General features: G+C 41.0%; 1 protein-coding gene across 1 annotated transcript in view; it reads left to right on the plus strand.

The window, feature by feature from the left end:
* Positions 1–25,764, plus strand: part of PAK5 (p21 (RAC1) activated kinase 5) — a gene marked incomplete at its 5' end in the record, with an annotated part of 104,465 nt that overhangs the window by 55,506 nt on the left and 23,195 nt on the right. The window contains one exon of the mRNA XM_081314449.1: positions 15,295–16,080. Within this exon, the coding sequence (XP_081170575.1) occupies positions 15,295–16,080 (786 nt within the window). The remainder of the gene's footprint in view (positions 1–15,294; positions 16,081–25,764) is intronic.

A 25,764-nucleotide genomic window follows, 5' to 3' on the forward strand; every position in this document is an offset into this window, starting at 1 on the left:
GCACAGAACGCTGTTACCTTCCCACGGGAGTGGTCCCTATTTTTCTACTTGCATTTTTACGTGCTTTCGAACTGCTAGGTTGGCAGAAGCTGGGACGAGTAACAGGCGCTCACTCTGTTACACGGCACTCGGGATTCGACCCGCCAAACTGCCGACCTTCCGATCGACAAGCTCAGCGTCCTAACCCACTGAGCCACCGCGTCCCTGTTATAAAAAGATAGTTTTGGTCAAACAGACATATTCGAAGCTGGAAGGCAAGTGCAACTAACTGAAATGGGTCTATTTTCCCCTCTCTTCTTGGCCTACCTGTCACCCTACTGCTTCTGAGAAGCAATCTTGAGGGGGAAAAACCCACAAATCCTAAAAAGATAAAAAAAAAACCAAGGGATCACATTCAAAGCAAATGGAACAGAGGCACTGCGGCAACCACAGCTTTCATGGAAATGATAAAAGCAATGTTGGGCTATTGTAAGGCAAGTGCTTTTGTATGGTATATGCATATGACATCACAACATATACAAATAATTAAAGCTTATAGCAAAACCTAGCAGCAAGATACCTAACTTCCTACACACACACACACATACACACATACACACAAATGCCACTAGGCAGAAACATGTTCATAGAGCATTTTTGAAAATACAATATTTCATCTTTGCAACACTTCTTTAATGATTACTTTTTTACTGATGTTTCTGAAAGTCTCTGTTATAGAAACCATCTGTCTGTCTGCCTGCCTGCCTGCCTGCCTGCCTGCCTGCCTGCCTGCCTATCTATCTATCTATCTATCTATCATCTATCTATCTATCTATCTATCTATCTATCTATCTATCTATCTATCTATCTATCATCTTTCATGTTGAAACCATGACTATGTACTGGAGATAGATCAGAATTCCGGCCTAAGGTTGAAGCTGTCCATTGCTTTCAATAGGCTGTATAGTTTTAAAATTCCTCCTTACTTGCAATTAATTTGTGTACCCAGCTATAAATCTATGGAGATTCTCAATCATTTGGGATACTCAACTGTAACTTGTGCCCATTAATAACATGGACATTGTATAAAATCAAACATGGATTAAGGACAATGATTTTCATCTGCAAAACAATAATGACTATGTCTGCAATATGTTTTTTTTATCATAAAGCATCTTGTTAGCACACTTTCTATATTAATGGGTGGTGGATTTTTTTAAAAAAAATATCTGTGAGGATGAATGGTGAGATACTTGTATATACTTAATTTTTTTAAAAAAATTCTTTCTTCTCATTGATTTTTCCCCCAAAAAAACCTTTTCATTAAAATGAGAAATACATTAGTCTGATGTATGGTTTAATCTTAGCTAGACTATTAAAATGTATTCTCAGCTATTACTACATAGTATTTAAATAAGCATTTGAAAGTAGACTTCTGTTTTAAGAGGAAAAAAAGCACATCCTCAAGAAAGACATAAAATACAGATTTGTTTAATGCCGGGTCTTTCTGGGGCAAAGCAGTTAATTACCTACTTCATTACAGTCTATGGAAATACAGTGGTTTTAGAGGAGAAGCTGTTTTTCATCTCCTCTTTGTTACACAATGAGACAGCTGTTCCTACGGCAGATCCATTATAGCTTATCACCAGAGGACAGACCAGGAACATGACACCATGAAGTATGCCTCTTGTCACCACCAGCCAGAACAAATGCTGGAACTCCTCGGAAAGGAAAAGATCTGCTTTTGGAGAGAAGTGGACATTAACTCAAATAGATTGGCTTCATTGATTTTAATGTACGAGGAATTACTATGACACAAAGGCAAGCCATAACTCCCAGCAGTAATATGGATTTCTCCCAGGTACCCCCTCTTTTGCATTAATGTATGCAGTTAGCATCAAGGCAGGAAGGATTTGAATGATCAAAGTCATTTCTGGTTTTCCTTTGCCCTATGAAAAGGCTACTTTTCAAAGTCACTACTTAAGGAAATACGATTATATTTTTTAGAATCAGTATATATTTTTAGAATCCGTATCCCCTGAGCCTTCATTGGGAAATAATGCTGATGTTGTCAGGGGATATGGATATGATTATTATTTATTTGCAGTCCCAGATCAATAAAGTGGCTACGATGAGCCGTCTGCTTCCAAACATAGTGACATTCTTGCCCAGGGGTCTTCAAACCTGGCCCTTTTATGACTTGTGGACTTCAACTCCCAGAATTCCTCAGCCAGGCATGCTGGCTGAGGAATTCTGGGAGTTGAAGTCCACAAGTCATAAAAGGGCCAACTTTGAAGATCCCTGTTCTTGCCTATGAGGCCAAAGTAAAGATTGTGCAGCTAACTTTGCTTGTACTGATGAAACCCTTAATATTTTCGTACAAGGGATGGCTGGACATGTCAGTATCCAACCAATCCAATATCCATGCAGAGAAATTAGAGATTCTATAAAAGTCTCTTGGGAATATGATTTTTTTTAAAAAAAGGGTCTTATAGCCTTAAGAAAATGATTAAGCATTCTGTTAGTAAGGATGAACTTGTAAGAATAGCAGAAGATGTAGCTTGTAGTACAGTATCCTTCCATAATAGATAACAAATTAGTTGCCTTTTAGTACATAGAGGTCTGTAACTGTGCATCTTCTATCTCTACCTGTGCTTTAATAATACATTTTTAAATACCTCAAATACTACAAAAATTCTTATTGTTTTTGGAATGAGAATCGTTTAACCTTTTGAGTATGCTGTGATAATTGCCTGTACTTTTAGTTTCTAATTATACATTGACTACTTCTTGATGTTTCAGGGAAAGCCGTTCCTAGACTTGGTTTCTTCTTCGAGGAGAAATATCTTGTAATTTTCATCTGGGCCCTGATATCTCCATTTTTCTTTATGAATAATAAGCCGAATGTGACTTGCATATTTTTGGAAATTGCCAATTATCTGCCAAAGTGTTAAAAAGTGGAGGACAAGATTTACTCTGCTCTTACTCTGCCCTTACATAGAGGTCTCTAACAGCTGGCCTGAATGAGTATCAACAAAAGTCCACCTACCAAAAGGCTTTTACATATCAATTTTGGCTCACGAAGGAAGGAAAGAGCCTGGAGCATTAGGAATGTGAGGAGGTTAAGATACTGGTTTTGTAACACATGAAGAACAATCGTGCCTTAGAGAAAAACTATGGTTTTGTATGCAGAGCCACTTCACATGTCACCAAAGGATGATCTTTGCTCAAACAACCAGAGGGGAACTCCAAGCTAAAAAAAAGTGAGGATCTGCCACAGGAGAGAGAGAATATTAAAGCAGCACTTGGATTTGAGCCACACATTTGCACTTGGAAGACAGATGCCTCCTGGGTGCTTCAGGGGCTCATTAAATTATGAAGCACTTCATTGTCAATCATGCTGTTCCATGCTGTGGTAAATATGAGTGACCCAGAACAGACCCGTTAAGGGGAGACAAGTATAGAATTAAGCATATTCATATCACTGGATGTCTGTTTCCAAGACAAATGGAAGCATATTTATGACTTTCTCTATTGTTTTAGAGTTTGCTTGCACAAAATAATGACATGGATTCCAAATGGCAGATAGTAATTGGTACAAAAGGTGGAGAGGTCAAAGGGTTTTGGCTTTGCTTGTGCTGACTTATTTCATAGTTTGAGCCAAACACTGGAAGATCACCAGCTAAGACCAGGTCTTCCTCATTTGTTGTTGTTAGTTGCGAAGTCGTGTTAGACCCATCGCAACCCCATGGACAACGTTCCTCCAGGATCCTCTTTACTGTAGTTTGCTTAACCCAAACTTAGCCAGGTCTAGGGGTCACGTGGAAGGGCATCAAGCCAATAGTTCTGGAGAACAAACTAAGTAGCCTTAGAAGATCACCCATTTGCAGTTGGTTTTATTACAAGCAGATGAATTGTATTGCTATAACCTAGAGAAGTAAGAAATATGCACCTATATCGCTGCGGATATGCAGGTATTAAAGTAATCGGAATTGTCGAGTGCTTTTCCTATTGATGCATAAATGGCCACCCAAACTATTTTAGCTTTTTAGTTATGTTATATTCTTTGACAATAAGTAATGACCTACTGGTGATGCCAATACCTCAGGCATAATCACTATGTGCTATGTAAATATGTCAGCCTCCCCACCCCCAGGTAAACCAGATTAGAAAATCAATTCCAGAGGAAGGTTAAAACTATTTTGATTGAGATGGGCTGTATTAACTGAATCTTGCAAGTCTGATTGTACTGTACCTTCTTCCTCTTATAGTTAAGCGAATTAGGGATATGTCTGCCTGAACATCTTCCAAATACTATTTGGTTGTTCTGAAGGAGGCGAGGTCTAACCACTTCGCTACCCTTATCGCGTCCGCAGATAATCGCCCGGCCGCCCTGTTTAGGGTGACTCGCTCCCTCCTGAATCAAGAGGTGAGGGAAGAACCCTTGCAGGGTCGTGCCGAGGAGTTTAACCAACATCTGTCGGACAGAATCGCTCGGATTTGGACCGGTTTGGACTCTGACTGGGCAGAGTCTGACGATCAGGACACGGGCGGTCTTGTCAATATTACCTGGGAGGAGTTTGATTCTGTGACTCCGGAGGAAGTGGACAGGATTATGGGGAGGCTGAGCTCCACCACATGTTTATTGGACCCGTGCCCTTCCTGGCTGGTTTATGCAGCCCGGGAGAGGACGCGCAGCTGGTTCCAGGCAGTTATATCGGCTTCTTTGAGTGAGGGTAGCTTCCCTGCCGTCTTGAAAGAGGCGGTGGGGAGGCCTCTCCTCAAGAAGCCTGCCTTGGACCCAGCTGTATTGAACAACTTTCGTCCGGTCTCCAACCTTCGCTTCCTTGCGAAGGTTGTTGAGAGTGTGGTGGCGCATCAGCTCCCTCTGGTCCTGGATGAAGCGGATTATCTAGACCCATACCAATCGGGTTTCAGGCCCGGGTACAGCACGGAGACTGCATTGGTCGCGCTGCTGAATGATCTCTGGAGGGCTCGGGACAGGGGACATTCCTCTGTTCTAGTCCTATTAGACCTCTCAGCGGCTTTTGATACCATCGACCATGGTATCTTGCTGCGGCGTCTCAGGGGATTGGGAGTGGGAGGCACGGTTTTACAGTGGTTCTCCTCCTATCTCCAGGGACGTTCGCAGTCGGTGTTGACAGGAGGACAGAGGTCGACCGCGAGGTCTCTCGTTTGTGGAGTTCCTCAGGGGTCGGTCCTCTCGCCTCTCCTGTTCAACATCTATATGAAACCGCTGGGTGAGATCATTCGTGGTTTTGGAGTTGGCTATCATCAGTACGCTGATGATACCCAGCTTTTTCTTTCGACCCCAAACCACCCCAGTGATGCCCTCAACGTGATGTCCCGTTGCCTGGTGGCGGTTCGGGTCTGGATGGGGAGGAACAGACTTCAACTCAACCCCGACAAGACTGAGTGGCTTTGCATACCTTCATCCCGGGTCTATTCGGATATTCCATCTCTTTCTATGGGGGGTGAATTATTACCCCCTGTTGATAGGGCTCGCAACTTGGGAGTCCTCCTAGATTCACGGCTCACTTTGGAAGACCACATAGTGGCTGTGACTAGGGGGGCTTTCGCCCAGGTTCGCCTGGTGCGCCAGTTGCGGCCCTATCTAAGCCGGGATGATTTATGCACGGTCACTCATGCGCTCGTGACCTCTCGTCTAGACTACTGCAACGCTCTCTACATGGGGCTGCCCTTGAGGACCACCCGGAGGCTCCAACTGGTACAGAATGCAGCCGCGAGAGTTGTGTTGGGAGTCTCCTGATACTCCCATGTTACACCTCTGCTCCGTGAGCTGCATTGGTTACCAGTTGTCTTCCGGGTGAGATTCAAGGTACTAGTAATGGTGTTTAAAGCCCTACATGGCAGGGGTCCGGAGTACCTCAGGGAACACCTGCTGCCGGCATCAACCTCCCTGCGCCCTGTGCGTTCCCACAGAGAGGGTCTCCTCAGGGTGCCACCGATCAGAGAATGTCGATTGGTGGCCCCCAGGGGGAGATCCTTCTCTGTGGGCGCTCCGGAACTATGGAATCAGTTACCGGTAGAGCTCCGGACGGCGCCCGATCTTCGCTCCTTTCGCCGCGATCTGAAGACGTTTTTGTTCGAACAAGCTGGCCTGGCCTGATGGGGGATTGGTGGGGTTTTTATTTTTGTATTTTTATTGCTGTATTTTTGGGGTTTTTATAAATGTAATGTATTAATTGTTTTAATGGGCAACTATTTAATCTTCTTTTAATATTTGTAACTTTGTATTTTATTCTTGCCCTGTGCACCGCCCTGAGTCCTTCGGGAGAAGGCGGTATAGAAATATTAATAAACTAAACTAAACTAAACTTAAAAAATGTTTCATCGTCCTTTTGCTTAGGTAATGGTTTCTGCACATCTCCATCAAGGTCACCTTCTTTACTCTCCACTGTAGACGATGTAGATATTTTTCATGCTGTTTCCGTCCATTGCTTTGTTTAATCAGAAACACATTCATTGTGTTAGGAATGGGCTTCCCTCCTTCGCTTTAAGTATGCCCCAGGGGTTTGTAGCAGTTTCCATCTTTAGACTGCAAGGGACGGGAGAGGAAAGTCATTCAGATTGCGCTGTATGCAATGTAGCAAATTCTTGTTTCTTTGAACCAGCATATTTATGTTTGAATAGGCATATTTTTAAAAAATGCTATGTTTTGGTTCTCCAATCAAATGCAGTTTTTAATGTAAATTACTGAAAAAGAGTAATAATGATCTAACATGGGAGGTGGGCATGAAATGCATCTGAAAAAACTGCTGTGATACATTTGCTATGTTACTATACTATACTATACTATACTATACTATACTATACTATACTATACTATACTATACTATACTATACTATACTATACTATACTATACTATACATACTATACTATACTATACTATACTATACTATACTATACTATACTTAGTTCTAGTTTGCTTCTCTCCTTGACTAGTTTCCATCCGTTGCTTCTTGTCCTGCTTTCAGGTGCTTTGGAGAATAGCTTGACTCCCTCTTCTTTGTGGCAGCCCCTGAGATATTGGAACACTGCTATCATGCCACCCCTCACCCTTCTCTTCATTAAACCACACATACCCAATTCCAGCAACCGTTCCCTATATGTTTTAGCCTCCAGTCCCCCAATCATCTTTGTTGCTCCTCTCTGTACTCTTTCTAGAGTCTCGACATCTTTTTTACATCGTGGTGACCAAAACTGGATGCAGTATTCCAGGTGTGGCCTTACCAAGGCATTGTAAAGTGGTATTAGTACTTCACGCGATCTTGATTCTATCCCTCTGTTAATGCAGCCTAGCACTGTGTTGGCTTTTTTGGCAGCTGCAGCACACTGCTGGCTCATATTTAAGTCCACTAAGGACTCCGAGATCCCTCTCACAGTTACTACTATCGAGCAAGGTACCACCTATACTATACCTGTGCATTTGATTTTTCCTGCCTAAATGCAGAACCTTACTTTTTTCACAATTGAATTTCATTTTGTTAGATAGTGCCCAGTGTTCGAGTCTGTCCAGATCCTCCTGTATCTTAAGCCTGTCTTCTGGAGTATTGGCTATTCCTGCCAGCTTGGTGTCATCTGCAAATTTGATGAGTTCCCCATCTATCCCCTCATCCAAATCGTTGATGAAGATGTTGAGGAGCACTGGGCCCAGAACAGAGCCCTGGGGCACCCCACTACACACTTCCTTCCATGTAGATGCAGTTCCATTGAGGACCACACGCTGAGTATGGCCTGTCAGCCAGCTACGAATCCATCTGGTGGTGATGCTGTCTAATCCACATTTTTCTATCTTATCAAGTAGTAGGTTGTGATCTATTTTATCAAATGCCTTACTGAAATCCAAGTAAATTATATCTACAGCATTCCTCTGGTCCACTAGTTTTGTCACTTGGTCAAAGAATGCAATAAGGTTTGTCTGGCACGATCTGTTTTTGACAAACCCATGTTGGCTTTTAGTGATAACTTTGTTCACATCAAGGTGTTCGCTGATTTGTTGTTTGATTATCTTTTCCAGAATCTTCCCAGGTATTGAGGTCAGTCTGATAGGTTTGTAGTTTCCTGGATCTATTTTTTCCCTTTTTTGAAGTTGGGAACTACATCAGCTCTCTTCCAGTCCTCTGGTAGTTCCAGGAGTCAAGACTGATTCAAAGGCAACGCCCCTCTCCCAAAGTATACATAACCTACTAGAACAGGGCTTTTCAGCCAGTGGTACTGGTACCACCTGTGGTACATTGGCACCTGGCAAGTGGTACACGACCATCCTAGAAAAGTGGTAGCGGGGGAGGGGAATGAGCTGAACCAGTGGCAGCACCCCACAAGCCTGAGCGAGAGACAGCTGGAGCTGTAGGGCTGTCAGGGCTCAGTGGAAATGTCAGGATCAGCGCCAGGCTCCAGCTGGAGCTCGGCGCTGATCCTGGCGCTTCTGCTGAGCCCAGAAGAAGCGCCGATCAGCTGGAATGTTGCAGCATCTCCAGAGTCTTGTGATTTACATTCAGATGCTTGGCAACTGATTCATATTTATGACGGCCACAGTGTCCCAGGGTATGTGAAGTGACCAAAACCTGCTGCAACCACCCAGCAGATGGGGGGGGGGAAATAAAAACGAAACACCCTCCCATCCCACCCCCACTGCCAATCCTCAACAGAAATGCTCACAAGAATGAAAACCTCAGACAGGAGGAAGAGCGCTGCCGGGCAGGCAGGCACGTATCTTGCTTGGCTGTGGCTTGGGGGCACTTTTATCAGTGCCATTGTAACTTTGAACAGTCACTAAGCGAAATGTTGTAAGTCGAGGACTACCTGTACTTCATCACTTTTTTTCCTTTTGGGGGGGGTCATCAAGTTTTTGACACCTTGCTGGGCGACTGGTGGTACTCGGATGTTGCCATATCCTAAAGGTGGTACAATGGGTGAAAAGGTTGAAAAGCCCTGTACTAGAAGAACAAGGTGTTTACCATCTTCTGAGAACCATGGGAATGCATTCTTGCTTAGGGAAGTAGGCTGTTCCATAGGAGAGGTGCTGTGTTATAGGAACAGCTCCTCCTAGGTGGGCCCCATGAGTAGATGGTTTCTGGCCATCCAGGTTAGATAGGCAGATTCTTTCTGGGAAAGATATTGATGTTAAGGAGATTATTATTCAAACTATAAATGCAGTGAAATATGTCAAGATTTTGAGACTACTTTTCTGAGTGCCACTTATGGAATAAATCCCATTCAACTCAGTAGTAATTAAGTCTAAGAAGCTATGCCTGGATTTGGATTGCAGGAAAATAAACTATGTGTTGTGCATTAGCTATTGCTTATCTTATATCAGGGCAGGTAATCTGCAGTCCGTATGCCCTATTAAACCATCTACATCCCTTTGAAGTCCATGCTCCAAGATCATGTTCCTGAAATTCAGGAAAAAATTGCTAATTTCATATTTTCTAAAAAAAATGGCTGGTTGAAAAATTATACTGCCAAGAAAAAAAAACTTAGAAGGTTGGAAATTCTAGCCCCACGATCATTGTTGTGTCACCCCCATTCTTACTGAAAGTCAGGGGAGCCATGAAGTTCATTGAAGTTTGCTTGCTCCAAGAATGGTTGGCTGGAATCCTGTTTAACTATAAACTGAGTCTCCAAACAGAGTTACATTTTCACATGAATGAATTGATATGAATCATGGATTGATTAAGCACAGATCCCACCCTCTCCTTCCATCATATTCCCTCCCCCTATCTTTTAGCTAGGTTGATTATATATATATATATATATATATATATATATATATATATATATATATATATATATATATATGTGTGTGTGTGTGTGTGTGTGTGTGTGTGTGTGTGTGTGTGTGTGTGTGCAAATTATTCAAATTGCTAATAAAGAATTAATTAGCAAGGTGCTTTCACAAAGCCTTGACAAATACTTAACATATATTTAGCCTTGCCTTCTAGCTGATAAAAAGAGAGAAAGAACCTGTGGCTCAGCAAGTTAAAACAACTGCCTAATATACAATCAGCCCAGGTTCGAATCTCAGATAAAGGGTATGACTGACTGATGAGAACATAAAGAGTTCGAAATGGCCATCTCAGCCTCCCAAAATTCTTTATTAGCAATTTGAATAATTTGCACAAATAATGAGCTGTCATAGTTGACTATATCCTGTGGATAAGCCTTGAGACAGGCCAAAGCAGGAATGAAAGAGTTAATTAGCAAGGTGCTTTCACAAAGCCTTGACAAATACTTTATATATATATATATATATTTTCTTAGATTCTCGCGGGTGTCTGTATGTGTAGGTCTAGAGTCTCGGGTTTCTTCCCGCGTTCCTTTCATCTTCAGAAAGTTGTGGCGACGTTTCGAGTTGGAAGGAAAGGAACAGACAGACCACGCATTGCTCCTGAAAGCAGCAGGAGGAATACTCCGGCCTGATGATGACGGATATATATATATATATATATATATATATATATATATATATATATATATATATATATATATATATATATATATATATATATATAAAGGTAAAGGTTCCCCCGCACATGCGTGCTAGTCGTTTCCGACTCTAGGGGCCGGTGCTCATCTCCGTTTCAAAGCCGAAGAGCCAGCGCTTGTCCGAGGACGTCTCCGTGGTCATGTGGCCGGCATGACTAGACGCCAAAGGCGTACGGAACACTGTTACCTTCCCACTGTAGTGGTCCCTATTTTTCTACTTGCATTTTTACATGCTTTCGAACTGCTAGGTTGGCAGAAGCTGGGACGAGTAACAGGCGCTCACTCTGTTACGCAGCGCTCGGGATTCAACCCGCCAAACTGCCGACCTTCCGATCGACAAGCTCAGCGTCCTAACCCACTGAGCCACCGCGTCCCTATATATATATATATATATATATATATATATATATATATATATATATATATATATATATATATATATATATATATATATATATATATATATATATATATATATATGTTGTTGTTAGCTGCGAAGTCGTGTCCGACCCATCGCGACCCTATGGACAACATTCCTCCAGGCCTTCCTGTCCTCTACCATCTTCTGGAGTCCATTTAAGCTCACGCCTACTGCTTCAGTGACTCCATCCAGCCACCTCATTCTCTGTCGTCCCCTTCTTCTATTGCCCTCGATCTTTCCCAGCATTAGGCTCTTCTCCAGTGAGTCCTTCCTTCTCATTAGGTGGCCAAAGTACTTGAGTTTTAGCTTCAGGATCTGGCCTTCTAAAGAGCAGTCAGGATTGATCTCCTCTAGGACTGACCGGTTTGATCGCCTTGCGGTCCAAGGGACTCGCAGGAGTCTTCTCCAGCACCACAGTTCAAAGGCCTCAATTCTTTGGCGCTCAGCCTTTCTTATGGTCCAACTTTCACTGCCATACGTTGCAACTGGGAAGACCATAGCCTTGACTATACGCACTTTTGTTGACAGGGTGATGTCTCTGGTTTTTAGTGTGCTGTCTAGATTTGCCATGGCTTTCCTCCCCAGGAGCAAGCGTCTTTTAATTTCTTGGCTACAGTCCCCATCTGCAGTGATCTTGGAGCCCAGGAAAATAAAATCTGTCACTACCTCCATTTCTTCCCCATCTATTTGCCAGGAATTGAGAGGGCCAGATGCCATGATCTTGGTTTTCTTAATGTTAAGTTTCAACCCAAGTTTTGCACTCTCCTTCTTCACCTGCAACAAGAGGCTCTTTAGTTCTTCTTCACTTTCTGCCATTAGAGTGGTATCATCTGTGTATCTTAGGTTGTTGATATTTCTTCCGGCAATCTTAATTCCAACTTTTGATTCATCTAGCCCTGCCTTTCTCATGATGTGCTCTGCATATAAGTTAAATAGGCAGGGCGACAGTATACAGCCTTGCCGGACTCCTTTCCCAATTTTGAACCAATCAGTGGTTCCGTGTCCAGTTCTCACTGTTGCTTCTTGACCCGCATATAGGTTTCTCAAGAGACAAATAAGATGGTCTGGTATGCCCATCTCTTTAAGAACTTGCCACAGTTTGTTATGAATCACACAATCAAAGGCTTTAGCATAGTCAATGAAGCAGAAGTAGATGTTTTTCTGGAACTCCCTAGCTTTCTCCATGATCCAGCGTATGTTGGCAATTTGATCTCTAGTTCCTCTGCCTCTTCGAAATCCTGCCTGCACTTCTGGTAGTTCTCAATCCACATACTGCTGAAGTCTAGCTTGTAGGATTTTAAGCATGACTTTACTAGCATGAGAAATGAGTGCAATGGTGCGATAGTTTGAACATTCTTTGGCACTGCCTTTCTTTGGAATTGGAATGTAAACTGATCTTTTCCAATCCTGTGGCCACTGTTGAGTTTTCCAAATTTGTTGGCAAATTGAGTGTAGCACTTTTACTGCATTGTCTTTTAAGATTTTGAATAGCTCAGCTGGAATACTGTCACTTCCACTAGCTTTGTTGTTGCTCAGCTTTTCTAAGGCCCACTTCACTTCACATTCTAGGATGTCTGGCTCGAGGTCAGTGACCACCTCATTGTGATTATCAGGGACGTTAAGCTCATTCTTGTATAGTTCTTCTGTGTAATTTTGCCACCTCTTCTTAATCTCTTCTGCCTCTGTTAGGTCCCTGCCATTTTGGTCCTTTATCATGCCCATTTTTGCATTAAACGTTCCCTTCATTTCTCCAATTTTCTTGAAAAGATCTCTGGTCCTCCCTATTCTATTATTTTCTTCTATTTCTTTGCACTGTTCATTTAAGAAGGCATTCTTATCTCTTCTAGCTATTCTCTGGAATTCTGCATTCAATTGGGTGTATCTTTCTTTTTCTCCCTTGCCTTTCGCTTCCCTCCTTTCCTCAGCTATTTGCAAAGCTTCCTCAGACAGCCATTTTGCTTTCTTGCATTTCTTTTTCTTTGGGATGGTTTTGGTTGCTACCTGTTGTACAATGTCGCGAACCTCTGTCCATAGTTCTTCAGGCACTCTGTCTATCAGATCTAATTCCTTAAATCTATTTGTCACCTCTACTGTATATTCAACAGGGATATGATTTAATTCATACCTGAGTGGCCTAGTGCTTTTCCCTACTTTCTTCAGTTTAAGCCTAAACTTTGCAAGGAGAAGCTCATGGTCTGAGCCACAGTCAGCTCCTGGTCTTGTTTTTACTGACTGTATAGAGCTTCTCCATCTTTGGCTGCAGAGCATATAGTCAATCTGATTTCTGTGTTGACCGTCTGGTGATGTCCATGTGTAGAGCCGTCTCTTGGGTTGTTGGAAAAGAGTGTTTGCTATGACCATTGTATTCTCTTGACAGAATTCTATCAGCCTGTGCCCTGCTTCATTTTGCACTCCAAGGCCAAACTTGCCTGTTATTCCAGTTATCTTTTGGCTTCCTACTTTAGCATTCCAATCCCCCATGATGATAAGAACATCATTTTTGGGTGTTAGTTCTATAAGGTGCTGTAGTGCTTCATAGAACTGGTCAATTTCATCCTCTTCAGCACTGGTGGTTGGGGCATAGACCTGGACTACTGTGATATTGAATGGTTTGCCTTGGATTCGAACTGAGATCATTCTGTCATTTTGAGGATTGTATCCCAGTATTGCTTTTCCTACTCTTTTATTGACTATGAAGGCTACTCCATTTCTTCTGAAGGATTCTTGCCCACAGTAGTATACCTGATGGTCATCTGAATTAAATTCACCCATTCCTGTCCATTTTAGTTCGCTGATACCTAAGATGTCAATGTTCAGTCTTGTCATCTCTTGTTTGACCACGTCCAGTTTTCCTTGATTCATGGATCTTACATTCCAGGTTCCTATGGAGAAAAAATCTTTACAGCATCGGACTTTCCTTTCACCACCAGACATATCCACAGCTGAGCGTCCTTTCGGCTTTGGCCCAGTCGCTTCATTCTTTCTGGCGCTACTAGTACTAGCCCTCTGCTCTTCCCCAGTAGCATATTGGACACCTTCCGACCTGAGGGGCTCATCTTCCAGCGTCATATCGTTTTGCCTTTTGGTACTGTCCATAGGGTTTTCATGGCAAAGATACTGGAGTGGGTTGCCATTTCCTTCTCCAGTGGATCACGTTTTGTCAGAACTCTCTGCTATGACCTGTCCGTCTTGGGTGGCCCTGCACGGCATAGCTCATAGCTTCATTGAATTACGCAAGCCCCTTCGCCACGACAAGGCAGTAATCCATGAAGGGGATATATATATATATATATATATATATATATATATATATATATATATATATATATATATATATATATATATATATATATATATATATATATATATATATATAACTAGTAATTTATATAATTTGATTTTTAATATTGTAAAGCCACCCAGAGTTACCATGAGACAACATGGGCACCTAATAAATTTTACAAATTAATAAAATAAATATACTGAATCAGATCGCTGCTCTAATTAGCCAGTTAGCTGAGGTCTTGGATAAAAGTCTTATTATCAGTATTTTGGGTCAGATGTGCAGTAACTATGTGGCTCTAATTATTATTAAAGGGTAACTTCCATCCAGGAGTGTCCACAGGGAAAGTCAAGAACATCAGTGTGGTGGACACGACTTGCAATCAAAACCCAATCCTTTGAAATGTGGATGTCATGCATCACATAAAAAGGGATGAGGCTTTCATTCTCTGGTCACACCTGCCATTTTGATATTGTTGAACTCCTCTGCAGACATCCCTGATCCCATCATTCCTGACTTTTCCATATGCAAGGTGGGCAGAAAGCTGTTGAAATCAAGAATATCTAGAAAATCATGGTAAATTTCCAACCTTTTAAGTTTTTTTTTCTTGGCAGTATAATACTGACAGTTAGAACAACTAACCAGTGGAACCACCTGCCTCCAGAAGTGGTGAATGCTCCAACACTGGAAGTTTTTAAGAAGAGACTGGACAGCCATTTGTCTGAAATGGTATAGGGTTTCCTGCCTGAGCAGGGGGTTGGACTAGATGACCTCCAAGGTCCCTTCCAACTTCTTCTTCTTCTTCTTCTTCTTCTTCTTCTTCTTCTTCTTCTTATTATTATTATTATTATTATTATTATTATTATTATTATTATTATGGATAGAGTTAGCAAGAGTATGCAGTGATGCACCTTGGGGGAAAATGACATTTTGTCCCCAAATTTTCTACCTGATAAAAGGATATAGTGGACTGTCCCTATGTTCTTTGCAATATTGCTGAAATGACACTGCTGAGTGGTTTTATTGCTATGGCATTAAATCAAAGGCAGCCTTTAATCAAAAGCTATCTTCTCTTCCCAGACCATCGTTAGAGGAAATAAACCTTGCAAGGATGCTTCAATCAATGGCTTGCTGGAAGAATTTGACAATATCTCCGTGACCCGTTCCAACTCACTTCGGAAGGAGAGTCCTCCCACTTCTCACCTAAGATCCTCCAACCATATAGAAATCCACCAGCAAGAAAATGGCTTTGTCACCTATTCACAGTATTCTAGCGAGTCAGATACAGGGACTGACTTCTTTGTTGAAAAATACAGAGACAGGTGCCTTCGTGGGGAAGAAGCAGACAGATATTCCCAAGGGAGCTATGCTGCAAAGCAAAATGGACACATGGCCAAGCTGAAACCAAGTGAGATGTATTTTTCTGAAGCCAAGCCTCTGAAGTCTGACATCTCTAGATTCTTACCAGATTATCGCACTCCCTTGGAAACAAAAAGTAAACTGAATGACTATGGTGGCCTGAAGCTGGAATATCGGAGGGTACCTAGTCACTCTTCTCTGGATTATAAAGAGCCTTTTCATTATGCTCTCTCTAGAACTTCTCTTCACAGTCAATACTCCAGAGAAGGACTAGAATACAGTGACAGCGAGTGGTCCAAGGATGATTACGACAAAAGACCAAAATCATCCTATGTGAACCAGGCAAGTCCTCAACCAGCCATGAGGCAAAGGTCAAGATCAGGGTCTGGCCTTCAAGAGCCAATCATGCCCTATGGAGCAAGTGCTTTTAAGTCCAATCAGCAAGGGTATTCATATAGTTCCTACACCTATCCTCGATTGTCAGAAACAACAGCAGGCATTCAAAAGGTAAATTTGTATAGGTCCACATTTTTAACCTTACTATCATTTCAGAATTTAAACACTATGTTTCCCTTTAGTAATGTCTCAGTGCCTCAGGTCTAAAGAGGGGTTTATGCTCCAGAAAATTGACATGAATTAGCATGAAGGTTTTTTCATTTTAAATCTTTGTCATTGTGATATAATGAACATCTTGAATGCAGTATTCCTGCTTCTTCTAAATATGGGACAGAAGTCAAATAAGATTAATATTAGCACTAAGTAGATAAATCTAGATGAAAATTGTCTTAAGGTCAATAGAAATGGAAGGAACTAGTCCATTTCTAGGAATTTTCTCATATTCCTTCTTTGTGGGTTAATATTTCATGGGTACCTCAACTATGCTTGTATTTTGGTATCAATCATACATGTTAATATGTACATGAGGGATAAATACTTTTTAAGCTACCTAGTTTTCAGATTGCTGCAGGCTTAGTTGTGTATCTTAGTTTATGTTTGGATGAGGTTTAAGATGCAGATAATACATAATATATGTTTCGTAAAGAGTTGAAATGTTCAACTGGTGACTACTTCTCTTGTTTGCCTCATACTTAATTCATGAAAGCATTTGCCCAAGCAATCATACATAAAATCATTTTCTTGGCAGAAAATAATCTGGATAAAATCAGAAAGAAGGTGAGTAATTTAGGGGAACTGTAAATGCAAAACTACCTGATTCCCATAACACCCCTTGTTATAGTAAGCTCCCAACTACTATAGCTAAATAGGCTGAATTGTTTAGTTTAGCTTGTAGAAGCTAAATATGGTAAATATCCTGCTTTTTATGAGGCATTGTTCAACAAAGAAAAAGAGGAAAGCTTCAGGGCACAATCTTTTCCCCAAATAAATCTCATATTGGGATATCATTTTATAAATTACCTGCTTCTGAATCAGCCTTGTTTGACAATCTTTGGTTAGGTTTCTACTCGCACACAAAGATGCATGCAGGCATGAACCATGAATGAAGGTTGAAATGAAATTAAGCTGGTGATGATATTTTGTGTGCTATTAAACAGCAGACAAGTCCTGTACTTCTTCAGCTCATTAGTTAAGCTTTACTTGTCCTACTCATTTTGGATTTCTCCTTCCCAAAAAGATTCAACAATTCTACACCCCTCATCAATAAATCTACCCCTACATTTTCCAATAGATCATCATCATCATACTGACAGTTTTCTATTTTGAAACTAATCCTCATAAAATATTGGAACAGGCACAGACAATTTGACAGAATACTTACTTCCTAGCACAAACATTTGTTGCTGGTGATTGCTATACCTGATCGTATAATTATCGTTGGATCCCTGTAAGCCAGGCAGATAAAACCATGGAAGAAACTTTTCATGTTATCTCATGTCATTTGAGTTAGTACTGTTGAACTCAGTGGAATCTTTCCAGAGCAAGAGTTGATTTATCTGATTCAGTCTAGGGCATTGTGAACTGAATACCACCACCACCACCCCCAAAAATAATAATAATAAAAGAAACCTCACCTTCAGAGCAAAAATCCACACAGTCTAGAGCTGGTTAACTGTTTTCAAGTCAAAGGCTACATTAATTCTGTTGGGCCAGAACTAGACTCCAAAATTAAAGACAGTTAAGGCATTTTACCCCCACTCCTATATGTCTAATAATTTCCCCTTCCATCTCACAAAAAGTGTGTTTGGTGGAAACATTTTGGAGGGCTCTGCGGAATTGTTTCTAAAGTATTTGGTCAATCACTACCTACGGCCTGCAGTCCTACATGGCGCAGCTATGATACGGTTGCCAACCTGTTTCCAACATGACTACACTTATACCTTCAGAAAATGCTTAATAAGAGCACAAAGCTGGCAAATTTACTTTTCTGATGGGGAATTGGAGGGAAGTACTTTCTTGTCAAAACTCAACCTATGTATCTGGCTGCCATGGCTAATCTCCTGATAGCACCAGACACATTCACTCTTGAGGCATTTGACGAATCCCTTTTTAAAGCTGTCTAAGCCCACAGCAAGTCCCACATCATCGGGCAGCAAATCCCAGACCTTTGTTATACCTTGTACAGAGTATTAGGGTTTTTTTAGTTGTTTTAAGTCGGGTTCGTGTTTCAGCTGAGCCTTCAATGAAGTACAGTATAGAGACGTATATATGTTTTATCATAGACAGAACAGCATGTCAAAAAGAACACGCTCCTTTTCTTTCAAGCCACAGAAGAAGTTGTGTGAACCCACAATGGAGGAATAAAACAGCAGTTAATTTTGTTTAATTGAACAAGTCAGCTCTGTGTGGAGTTGACATCCATTGTCCATTTTTCAGTCCAGGGTAAGGAAATGTAATTTATACTGGTTAAATTTCTGGATGAGGATCTGCCATGGCTCATGTTCCTCTGCTGGTATCTCCCACATCCTATTTCTTTGAGGTCTCTTAATGTGTTGGTTTTCTTGCTGCTTTCCTATCCATATTTTTCCCTACCTGTCCAAAAAACCCTGAATTATTCAAGCACCAGGGACATAGCCACCGCATAGCCAACTAAATAGACCCAATCTGTACACCTCTGTTCACAAGAACGTGCTACTGAATTCTATGAGGCTTACTTTGAGGTCAGCTTATGTAGAATTGCAACTGTGCCAAGGACAATAGCAGATGCATTTGAGCTCCTGTTACCTTCTGCAGCAGTGTGTTCTGTCTCACTGCTGCAACTTTGATGGATGTCTTGTCAGAATTTAATCTGCTTCATTGACCTGGATTTGAGGAAGTGATTCTTTTTCATTTTTTGTATCTTTTCCTTAGGGTGGTTTCATTGATCTCGATTCATATTTTATACTTGGAAAGGTATATAATTTTATGTGTTTGCCTGATTTCTTTCTCGTCACAATCTCATCACTCTCAATGGGATATCAATTCAATAAATATAGCACACGTTATTGACTTTGCAGTGTTACAGATATCTGTGCCTGGACCATGTTAGGTTGTTTACAGTTTTCTTCCTGCATACATTACAGGAAATAGCATATGTGTAAAATATATGAACGAGAGTATTTTAACAGCAGCTTTTTATTTTCTCCTGCAGACTTTCATGCAAAATAATTCTGATATTTTTAAACTACATGTCAGATCACTAATGGGCAGAGGGATTGACCTGATCAGTCTATATCATGATCCAAGAGTTAAGACTTTTATAGAGGAAGCAGAATACAATCCAGACTATTTCCTATATTACAGTTTTCTCAAGCTGCGCAACCATTAATTAAAAAAAAAAGCTTACTTGAAGAAGATGCAGAACTGCATATAATGCCAGGAGCAAGGTTGGAAAAAAAGCAGACAACTGCTTTATTTCCTCCAAAAATAAATGTATAAATCACCACAAAAGAAAAATATTGTAATAGCATCTGAAGGTTTAGTCCAAAATCACATGACACAGCAATCCTGCAGAAGCCACAGCATAAATATAGAATTTCCTTTTGATAAGCTCTCCTTTCCCACTGCAACAAAAGTTGTAGTGTCTTGCTGTGTGATATATATAGATAGATTCCATCATATTTGGTCAGGACTATGCAAGGCAGGTTCAGGAATTTATTTTCTTCATTTTGTAGCTTCCAGATTTCCAGGTATGGTCACAGAGAGTAGTTTAGAAAGTAATGCCTAGGTAATCTATCTCGATGATGCCTCAAACTTGGAGCTTTGTTAAAAACAATCGAAACCTTATTGTAGTATTTCTCTCCAACCCAGAGCAGAATGATGCAAGCAAACTGACATTGCTTACTTTTCAGTGATGGTGATGAAATATGGGATCAAAAAGGCATCGTAAATAAACGTTTATGCAACCAAGACATTCTGACGTTTGGAAATGTAGAGATGGAATATAGTTCTGAAGGGGTTTCAGCAGAACAGCCATTGAGACTTCACTGCCTCTGGTTGTCAGCTTCCATTTCTTCCAGTCCAGATAAAATTCTTGGACTGTCTTAAACATTCTCTTTATTATTATCCTTTCACAAAATATTCTGAGCTCTTCCTAGGAGGTTGAATTGACATACAATTATCATATGCGTCTGTTGTTCACTCCCAATTTATTTATGCCTCAGAATTCGATGCTCCAGAATATAGTTAGAGGATAATTGGCATATTTGTTTTGGAACTAATGAATGAGCAGTCTTTAAAACAAACTGGCCAACACACCCACTGGTTTTAGCCTTCAGAACAGCTTTCAAGAGCCAGGGAAATCCATTTTCTCGTCAAAACTTCCCAAGAGATTTAAAAAAAAAGAAAAAGAAGGGCCAGTGAAGGAATCTCCAGAGGTGGTTAAACAGATCTGATTCTTGCTGTGCATCTCTCTTCCTGTGCTGGATAGAAGTCGGTTGTTCCCTCACGGTGCAGCAACCTACGGAGATAAATTGATGCTGCAGCAGGCTTCCCCCATCGCTCCTCCCTACAGCCTTAGCATAAAATGGTCAAATGAAGTTCCACTGCAGAATTCAATTTCACAGTTCAGTTGGGTCCTTGATTACACTGCCAAATTCAGATTAATGTGCATTTAACTAACATGGATCAGAGGACTTCTGGCTGGCAGCCAGCAGTGAAACTAGTAACTCAACGCTGAATGGAGCTTCTGCTTTGTCCACCCCTGCCCCGTGCTTTACCACTGAAATTGATTGATTAAATAGATTCACTGCTATAATTATTTGTAATTGTGCTACATCATGAGTCTGTTTCTAAACTCCCACCCACAGTGGAGTTATTATGAGCTTGCTTGCTTCAGCACAGTGCTGAAAATTACTCTTTTCAGAAAAGACTTATTATTCTTTTTTTCCCCTGCTTTCTTTTTTTGAATCATTCATCTACATAGGTACATATTTGAGAATGTCAAGTATTAGCGGATAAAAAATGAGACAAGACTTTTAAAAAAGGGGGGGAGAGAGACATAAAGACTGCTGTTTACTGAATTCTGAAAGTTCAGAAGCAAATTGGATTAAAAACTGTGTAAATATTGCTCTGATGCTTGCTTTGAAGAGTATGACTCATACTTTTTTCTCCCAGGACTGGTTCTGATGTAGATTAGAAATAATCAATTTGGGAAATTTAAAGTTAACTGGATAATCGCTTTAGAAGATCATTTAGGAAATGGCAGCATCTTATTTTATATCTTTCTAAAATAATGCTGCTGTGTAAGAACTGGAGATGGTGAGCTTCTACTTTCTATTCCCATATTGTAATTTTTTTTGCAGATATTCCCATCCCCATGGACAACGTTCCTCCAGGCCTTCCTGTCCTCTACCATCTTCTGGAGTCCATTTAGGCTCACGCCTACTGCTTCAGTGACTCCATCCAGCCACCTCATTCTCTGTCGTCCCATTCTTCTCTTGCCCTCAACCTTTCCCAGCATTAGGCTCTTCTCCAGTGAGTCCTTCCTTCTCATTAGGTGGCCAAAGTATTTGAGTTTTAGCTTCAGGATCTGGCCTTCTAAAGAGCAGTCAGGGTTGATCTCCTCTAGGACTGGCCTTTCTTATGGTCCAACTTTCATGGCAATCTACTGTATGTTTATCAAGTGATATTAAGGTATTATTACTAGACTAACATTAAGACTAGTAATATTATTGACCAATTAAAGATTTTTTAAAACCCATCTGTAAATAAATGTAGCTCCTACTGTATTTAAGCCAGCAACTGCAAAGGTTTGATAAAGGGCTCTCTCAGAGATCTTCCAAGCAGAAACCTCTCATTCCGATGACTTTTACTTTAAACAAAACCTATTGCCAGATTTCTGGGGCCGAGGTGGGGTCTGCTATAAACAGCATAAGACTCCCTCCTAGTTATCCACTAAGAAAAAAAATATTTAAGCCCTGGTTCTAAACAAGCAAAAACAACTTTACCACTTGCCTTAGGAAAACAACACCAGTCCAGATATACAGACAGTATCATGCAGGTACAAGAAAAGACAAGTTGTTGAACTCCATGAGTTAATTGACTTATGCTCCGCAGACAGACCTGCCCAGATAGCAATTTGCCCACAACAATCCCCTTAAAAGTACTGCGCAGAACATTCCAGAAGAACAGAACATATGTAAACAATCCACCTCTCTTCTCCTTCCTTGCAAAAAAATGTCCACAGCAGTCTCTGCAAAAGTCCCACGTAGCCATTTCATTCTTTCCCTGGATAGCTTAATCCCTTCTGGTTGGAACTTCTGTACCCGTCTGCTCCTGACTCTTTGTAGGAACTTCTCCAGTCAGATCTATTGTGCAATTTCCCTCATTGCTGATGCTCTCCCTTACTTCGCCTTGGCCAAGTGGCCAAACAATACTCCTGAATCCTTCATCTCTCGAAGCTAACCCTAACTCTGGTAGCTGCAGGGCCAAAAGCCTTGTGTTTTTACTTTTTATTGTACTCATAAGTAGTTTTTCTTTCTCACTTGAGGCTCGTCTCTTGTTTGCGCTCTCTCTCTCTCTCTCTCTCTCTCTCTCTCTCTCTCTCTCTCTCTCTCTCTCTCTCTCTCTCTCTCTCTCTCTCTCTCTCTCTCTCTCTCTCTCTCTCTCTCTCCTGTCCAATTTAAGTGTAAGCTTTTCCTTTTTTTTCCTCTTGCCATTGCTCCCCAGAATAAACTTCTCCACATATTTTTCACATATTTCCTAACGTTATTCAGATATTACTTCCATTTCTTCCCTTTGTATTCTTTCAGACAGATACTCGTGTCTCGCTGGAGTCCCTAATTCTGATTTTCTTTGCTGATTCCAAGCTGTCTATCAGGAACAACTAGCTCTACCTCCCTTTACGTTAGCATCTCTGAGATCTGATTTCTCTTGATTTTGACTTCTTCCAGTTATATATAAACTCCAGTTTCCATCCTCTTTACTTGAGGTGATCTTTCGCAGAGTTGGCCCATATTTTAAGCCTTTTACTTATTTCTCAATGCTAGTGCCCTCAATTCAGATGCCTAAATTTAAAAAATATTGTGAAACTGCAGGAAAAGTGGCTTGTGCAGAATCCTGGATCCATGTCAAAGCCACTTTTTTATTCTATTCGATAAAAGGTCGGTGAGAGAAGGCTTAGGCACTAAAAAAATCAGTTATAATAAAACTGGAGAGGTGGAACTAAATGGTTCAGTAGTCAAACTCAGGACAAGTAGTTCTCAACTTACAACAGTTCATTTTGTGATCGTTCAAAGTTACAACGGCACTGAAAAAACTGACTTATGACCAGTTTTCGCACTTACAACTGTTTTAGCGTTCCCATGGTCACGTGATCAAAATTCAGACGCTTGGCAACTGACTCATATTTATGACGGTTGCAGGATCCTGGGGGTCACGTGATCCCCTTTTGCAACCATCTTGCAAGCAAAGCCAATGGGGAAGCCAGATTCACTTAACAACAGTTTGACTATTTTAACAACCATAGTGATTCACTTAAGAACGGTGGCAAGAAAGGTCACAAAATGGGGCAAACTCACTTAACCAGTGTTTCACTTAGCAACAGAAATTTTGGGCTCAATTGTGGTCATAAGTCGAGGACTACCCATAAAGGCAAATACGCAGATCCGTGAGAAAGTGTATTTGTGACACTAGATAACATTTATGAAGCTGTAAATCCGTTGTTGAAAAATGTAATTCATGCTTTCCTAGAGTTGAGAAATTCTTTAATATAATTAATTAATATTCAAATTGAAAGAACATATTGTATTGCACGGATTTCAGTGAAGTACTGCAGATTCAGTTTTGAGAGCCAGTTTGGTCTAGTGCAGGGGTAGGCAACCTTGGCTCTTTTATGACTCGTGGACTTCAACTCCCAGAATTCCTGAGCCAGCTGGCTCAGGAATTCTGGGAGTTGAAGTCCACGAGTCATAAAAGAGCCAAGGTTGCCTACCCCTGGTCCAGTGATTAAGGCTTCAGGCTAGAAGCTAGGAAACTGTGAATTCTACCCCCACCATCTGATTGACTTTGGGACAGTTGTTCTTTTTTAGTCCATGACATCAGGCTCAGATGACAAGGTGGTCAGTTAACTCCTGTCACAACCAACGGATCCATATTCAGATGATCCAAAAAAGCTAAGAAGAAGAAAAAAATGCAATTCATTGTCCTCTGGATCCTTTGTACAGTCTTGCTGCATTTCACCAAAGAGCCATGTGGTTCACCATTCTCCTTCCATAGTAGCTAATACTACACCCTAGCTTTTGTCTGCAAACAACTAGCATTGAGTGACAGCACTGAATCTGAGTTTTTCTACCACCATTAGGAGTATGATCCATTTGTAGGGCTCTCTTTCATGTATTGGTTCAATTCTCTGAATGCTACTGAAGCCGGATCCCAGTGCACTGTGGTTTTGGTTTTGTCACCAATGCTTAATTAAATATTGTTATAAATATTAGCAGATTGTAGGACTAAAACAGGCAGTCGCCAGGAATCGGTTCTGACATGAAAAGGCAGGTGCACGTTCCTGCACACTAGTATACTAATAGCTGGGAGAGTGGATTTTTTTTAAAAAAAAGATAACTTGTTCTGTTTTGTGTTCTGTGGGCATTCTACACGATCCTGTTAGGTTTTTTCCCCCATAATTCTTCTTAATCTCCTCCCCTCTTCCAAAATTAAACCAAGGATGATGGAAATTCAAGAGAACTCAAGGTTTAGAAGTCAATTATCCTTTGGCTAAGGATAATTATTTCTGACAAGGGTGGATTTTTGTTTGAACTGGTTGGCTAAGAAAGCCGGTATGGTGCAGTGGCTAAGGTCCTGGACCGGAAGCAGAGAAAGAGAAGTTCCAGTCTTCCCACACACAGAAGCCAGCTGGATGACCTTCGGGAAATCACTCCCTCTCAACCCTGATCAGCATCAAGTCCGCAGATAAACAAAACCCTTTGTGGCATTGCATATGGATAGCTTTGCTGTAAGACCTAGGTACCCACTGTGCAAAAGCAAGCAGACAAACAGTTGGGAGAACAACCACCTCCACTACTGAATTGTTTGGTTACCTCAGATCACAGCCAATCAAGAGAGATAACACAAAATCCTCTCTCCTGTCCCCTTAGCAAGAAACTGATGTCCCTGTGACCAGACATGGAAGAAAACAGGGTGTATATATATATATATTAGAGGTATACATTGCATAGACCCTTGTCTTAATTGGTCTTCAGGTTGCCTCAGGCATGGCAACTGCTGCTCTGCTCCAACTGTGACAGCTGTAAGAGTAGCCCAGCTGGATCAGACAATTCTTTTCTAATCTAAAATTCACTTGCTAAAAGTGACCAGCCAGATACCTCTCAGTCCTTTAAAGCATACAAAATATGCTTGAAAGTTTCTGCTTATTGTAGCATTATTATGGTTCATCGCATAGTCACCCAGATGTTTAGACTGGACTTGGCAGTTCTATCACCTATAAAGGTCCTTCCCAAAGATCTATTATTATTATTATTATTATTATTATTATTATTATTATTATTATTATTATTATTATTATTATTATTATTATTGATAGTTCTCGCATGACAGTAATTGGGATCAGAATTTATATCACTAAGCAATACAGTCATAAAGCATCACATCATGTGACCATGTAATGTACAATGGCAATTCTGGCAATTCCAGTTGCCATTATTAAGAACCTTATGTGATTGCAACCTCCAATTTCCTGCTGGCTTCCCCATTGATTTTGGTAGTGTGAAACTAGCAGGGAACATTGGAAATTGTGATCAC

The sequence above is a fragment of the Vipera berus genome (genome assembly GCF_964194415.1).
Source record: "Vipera berus genome assembly, chromosome: 1".
NCBI lineage: Eukaryota > Metazoa > Chordata > Lepidosauria > Squamata > Viperidae > Vipera > Vipera berus.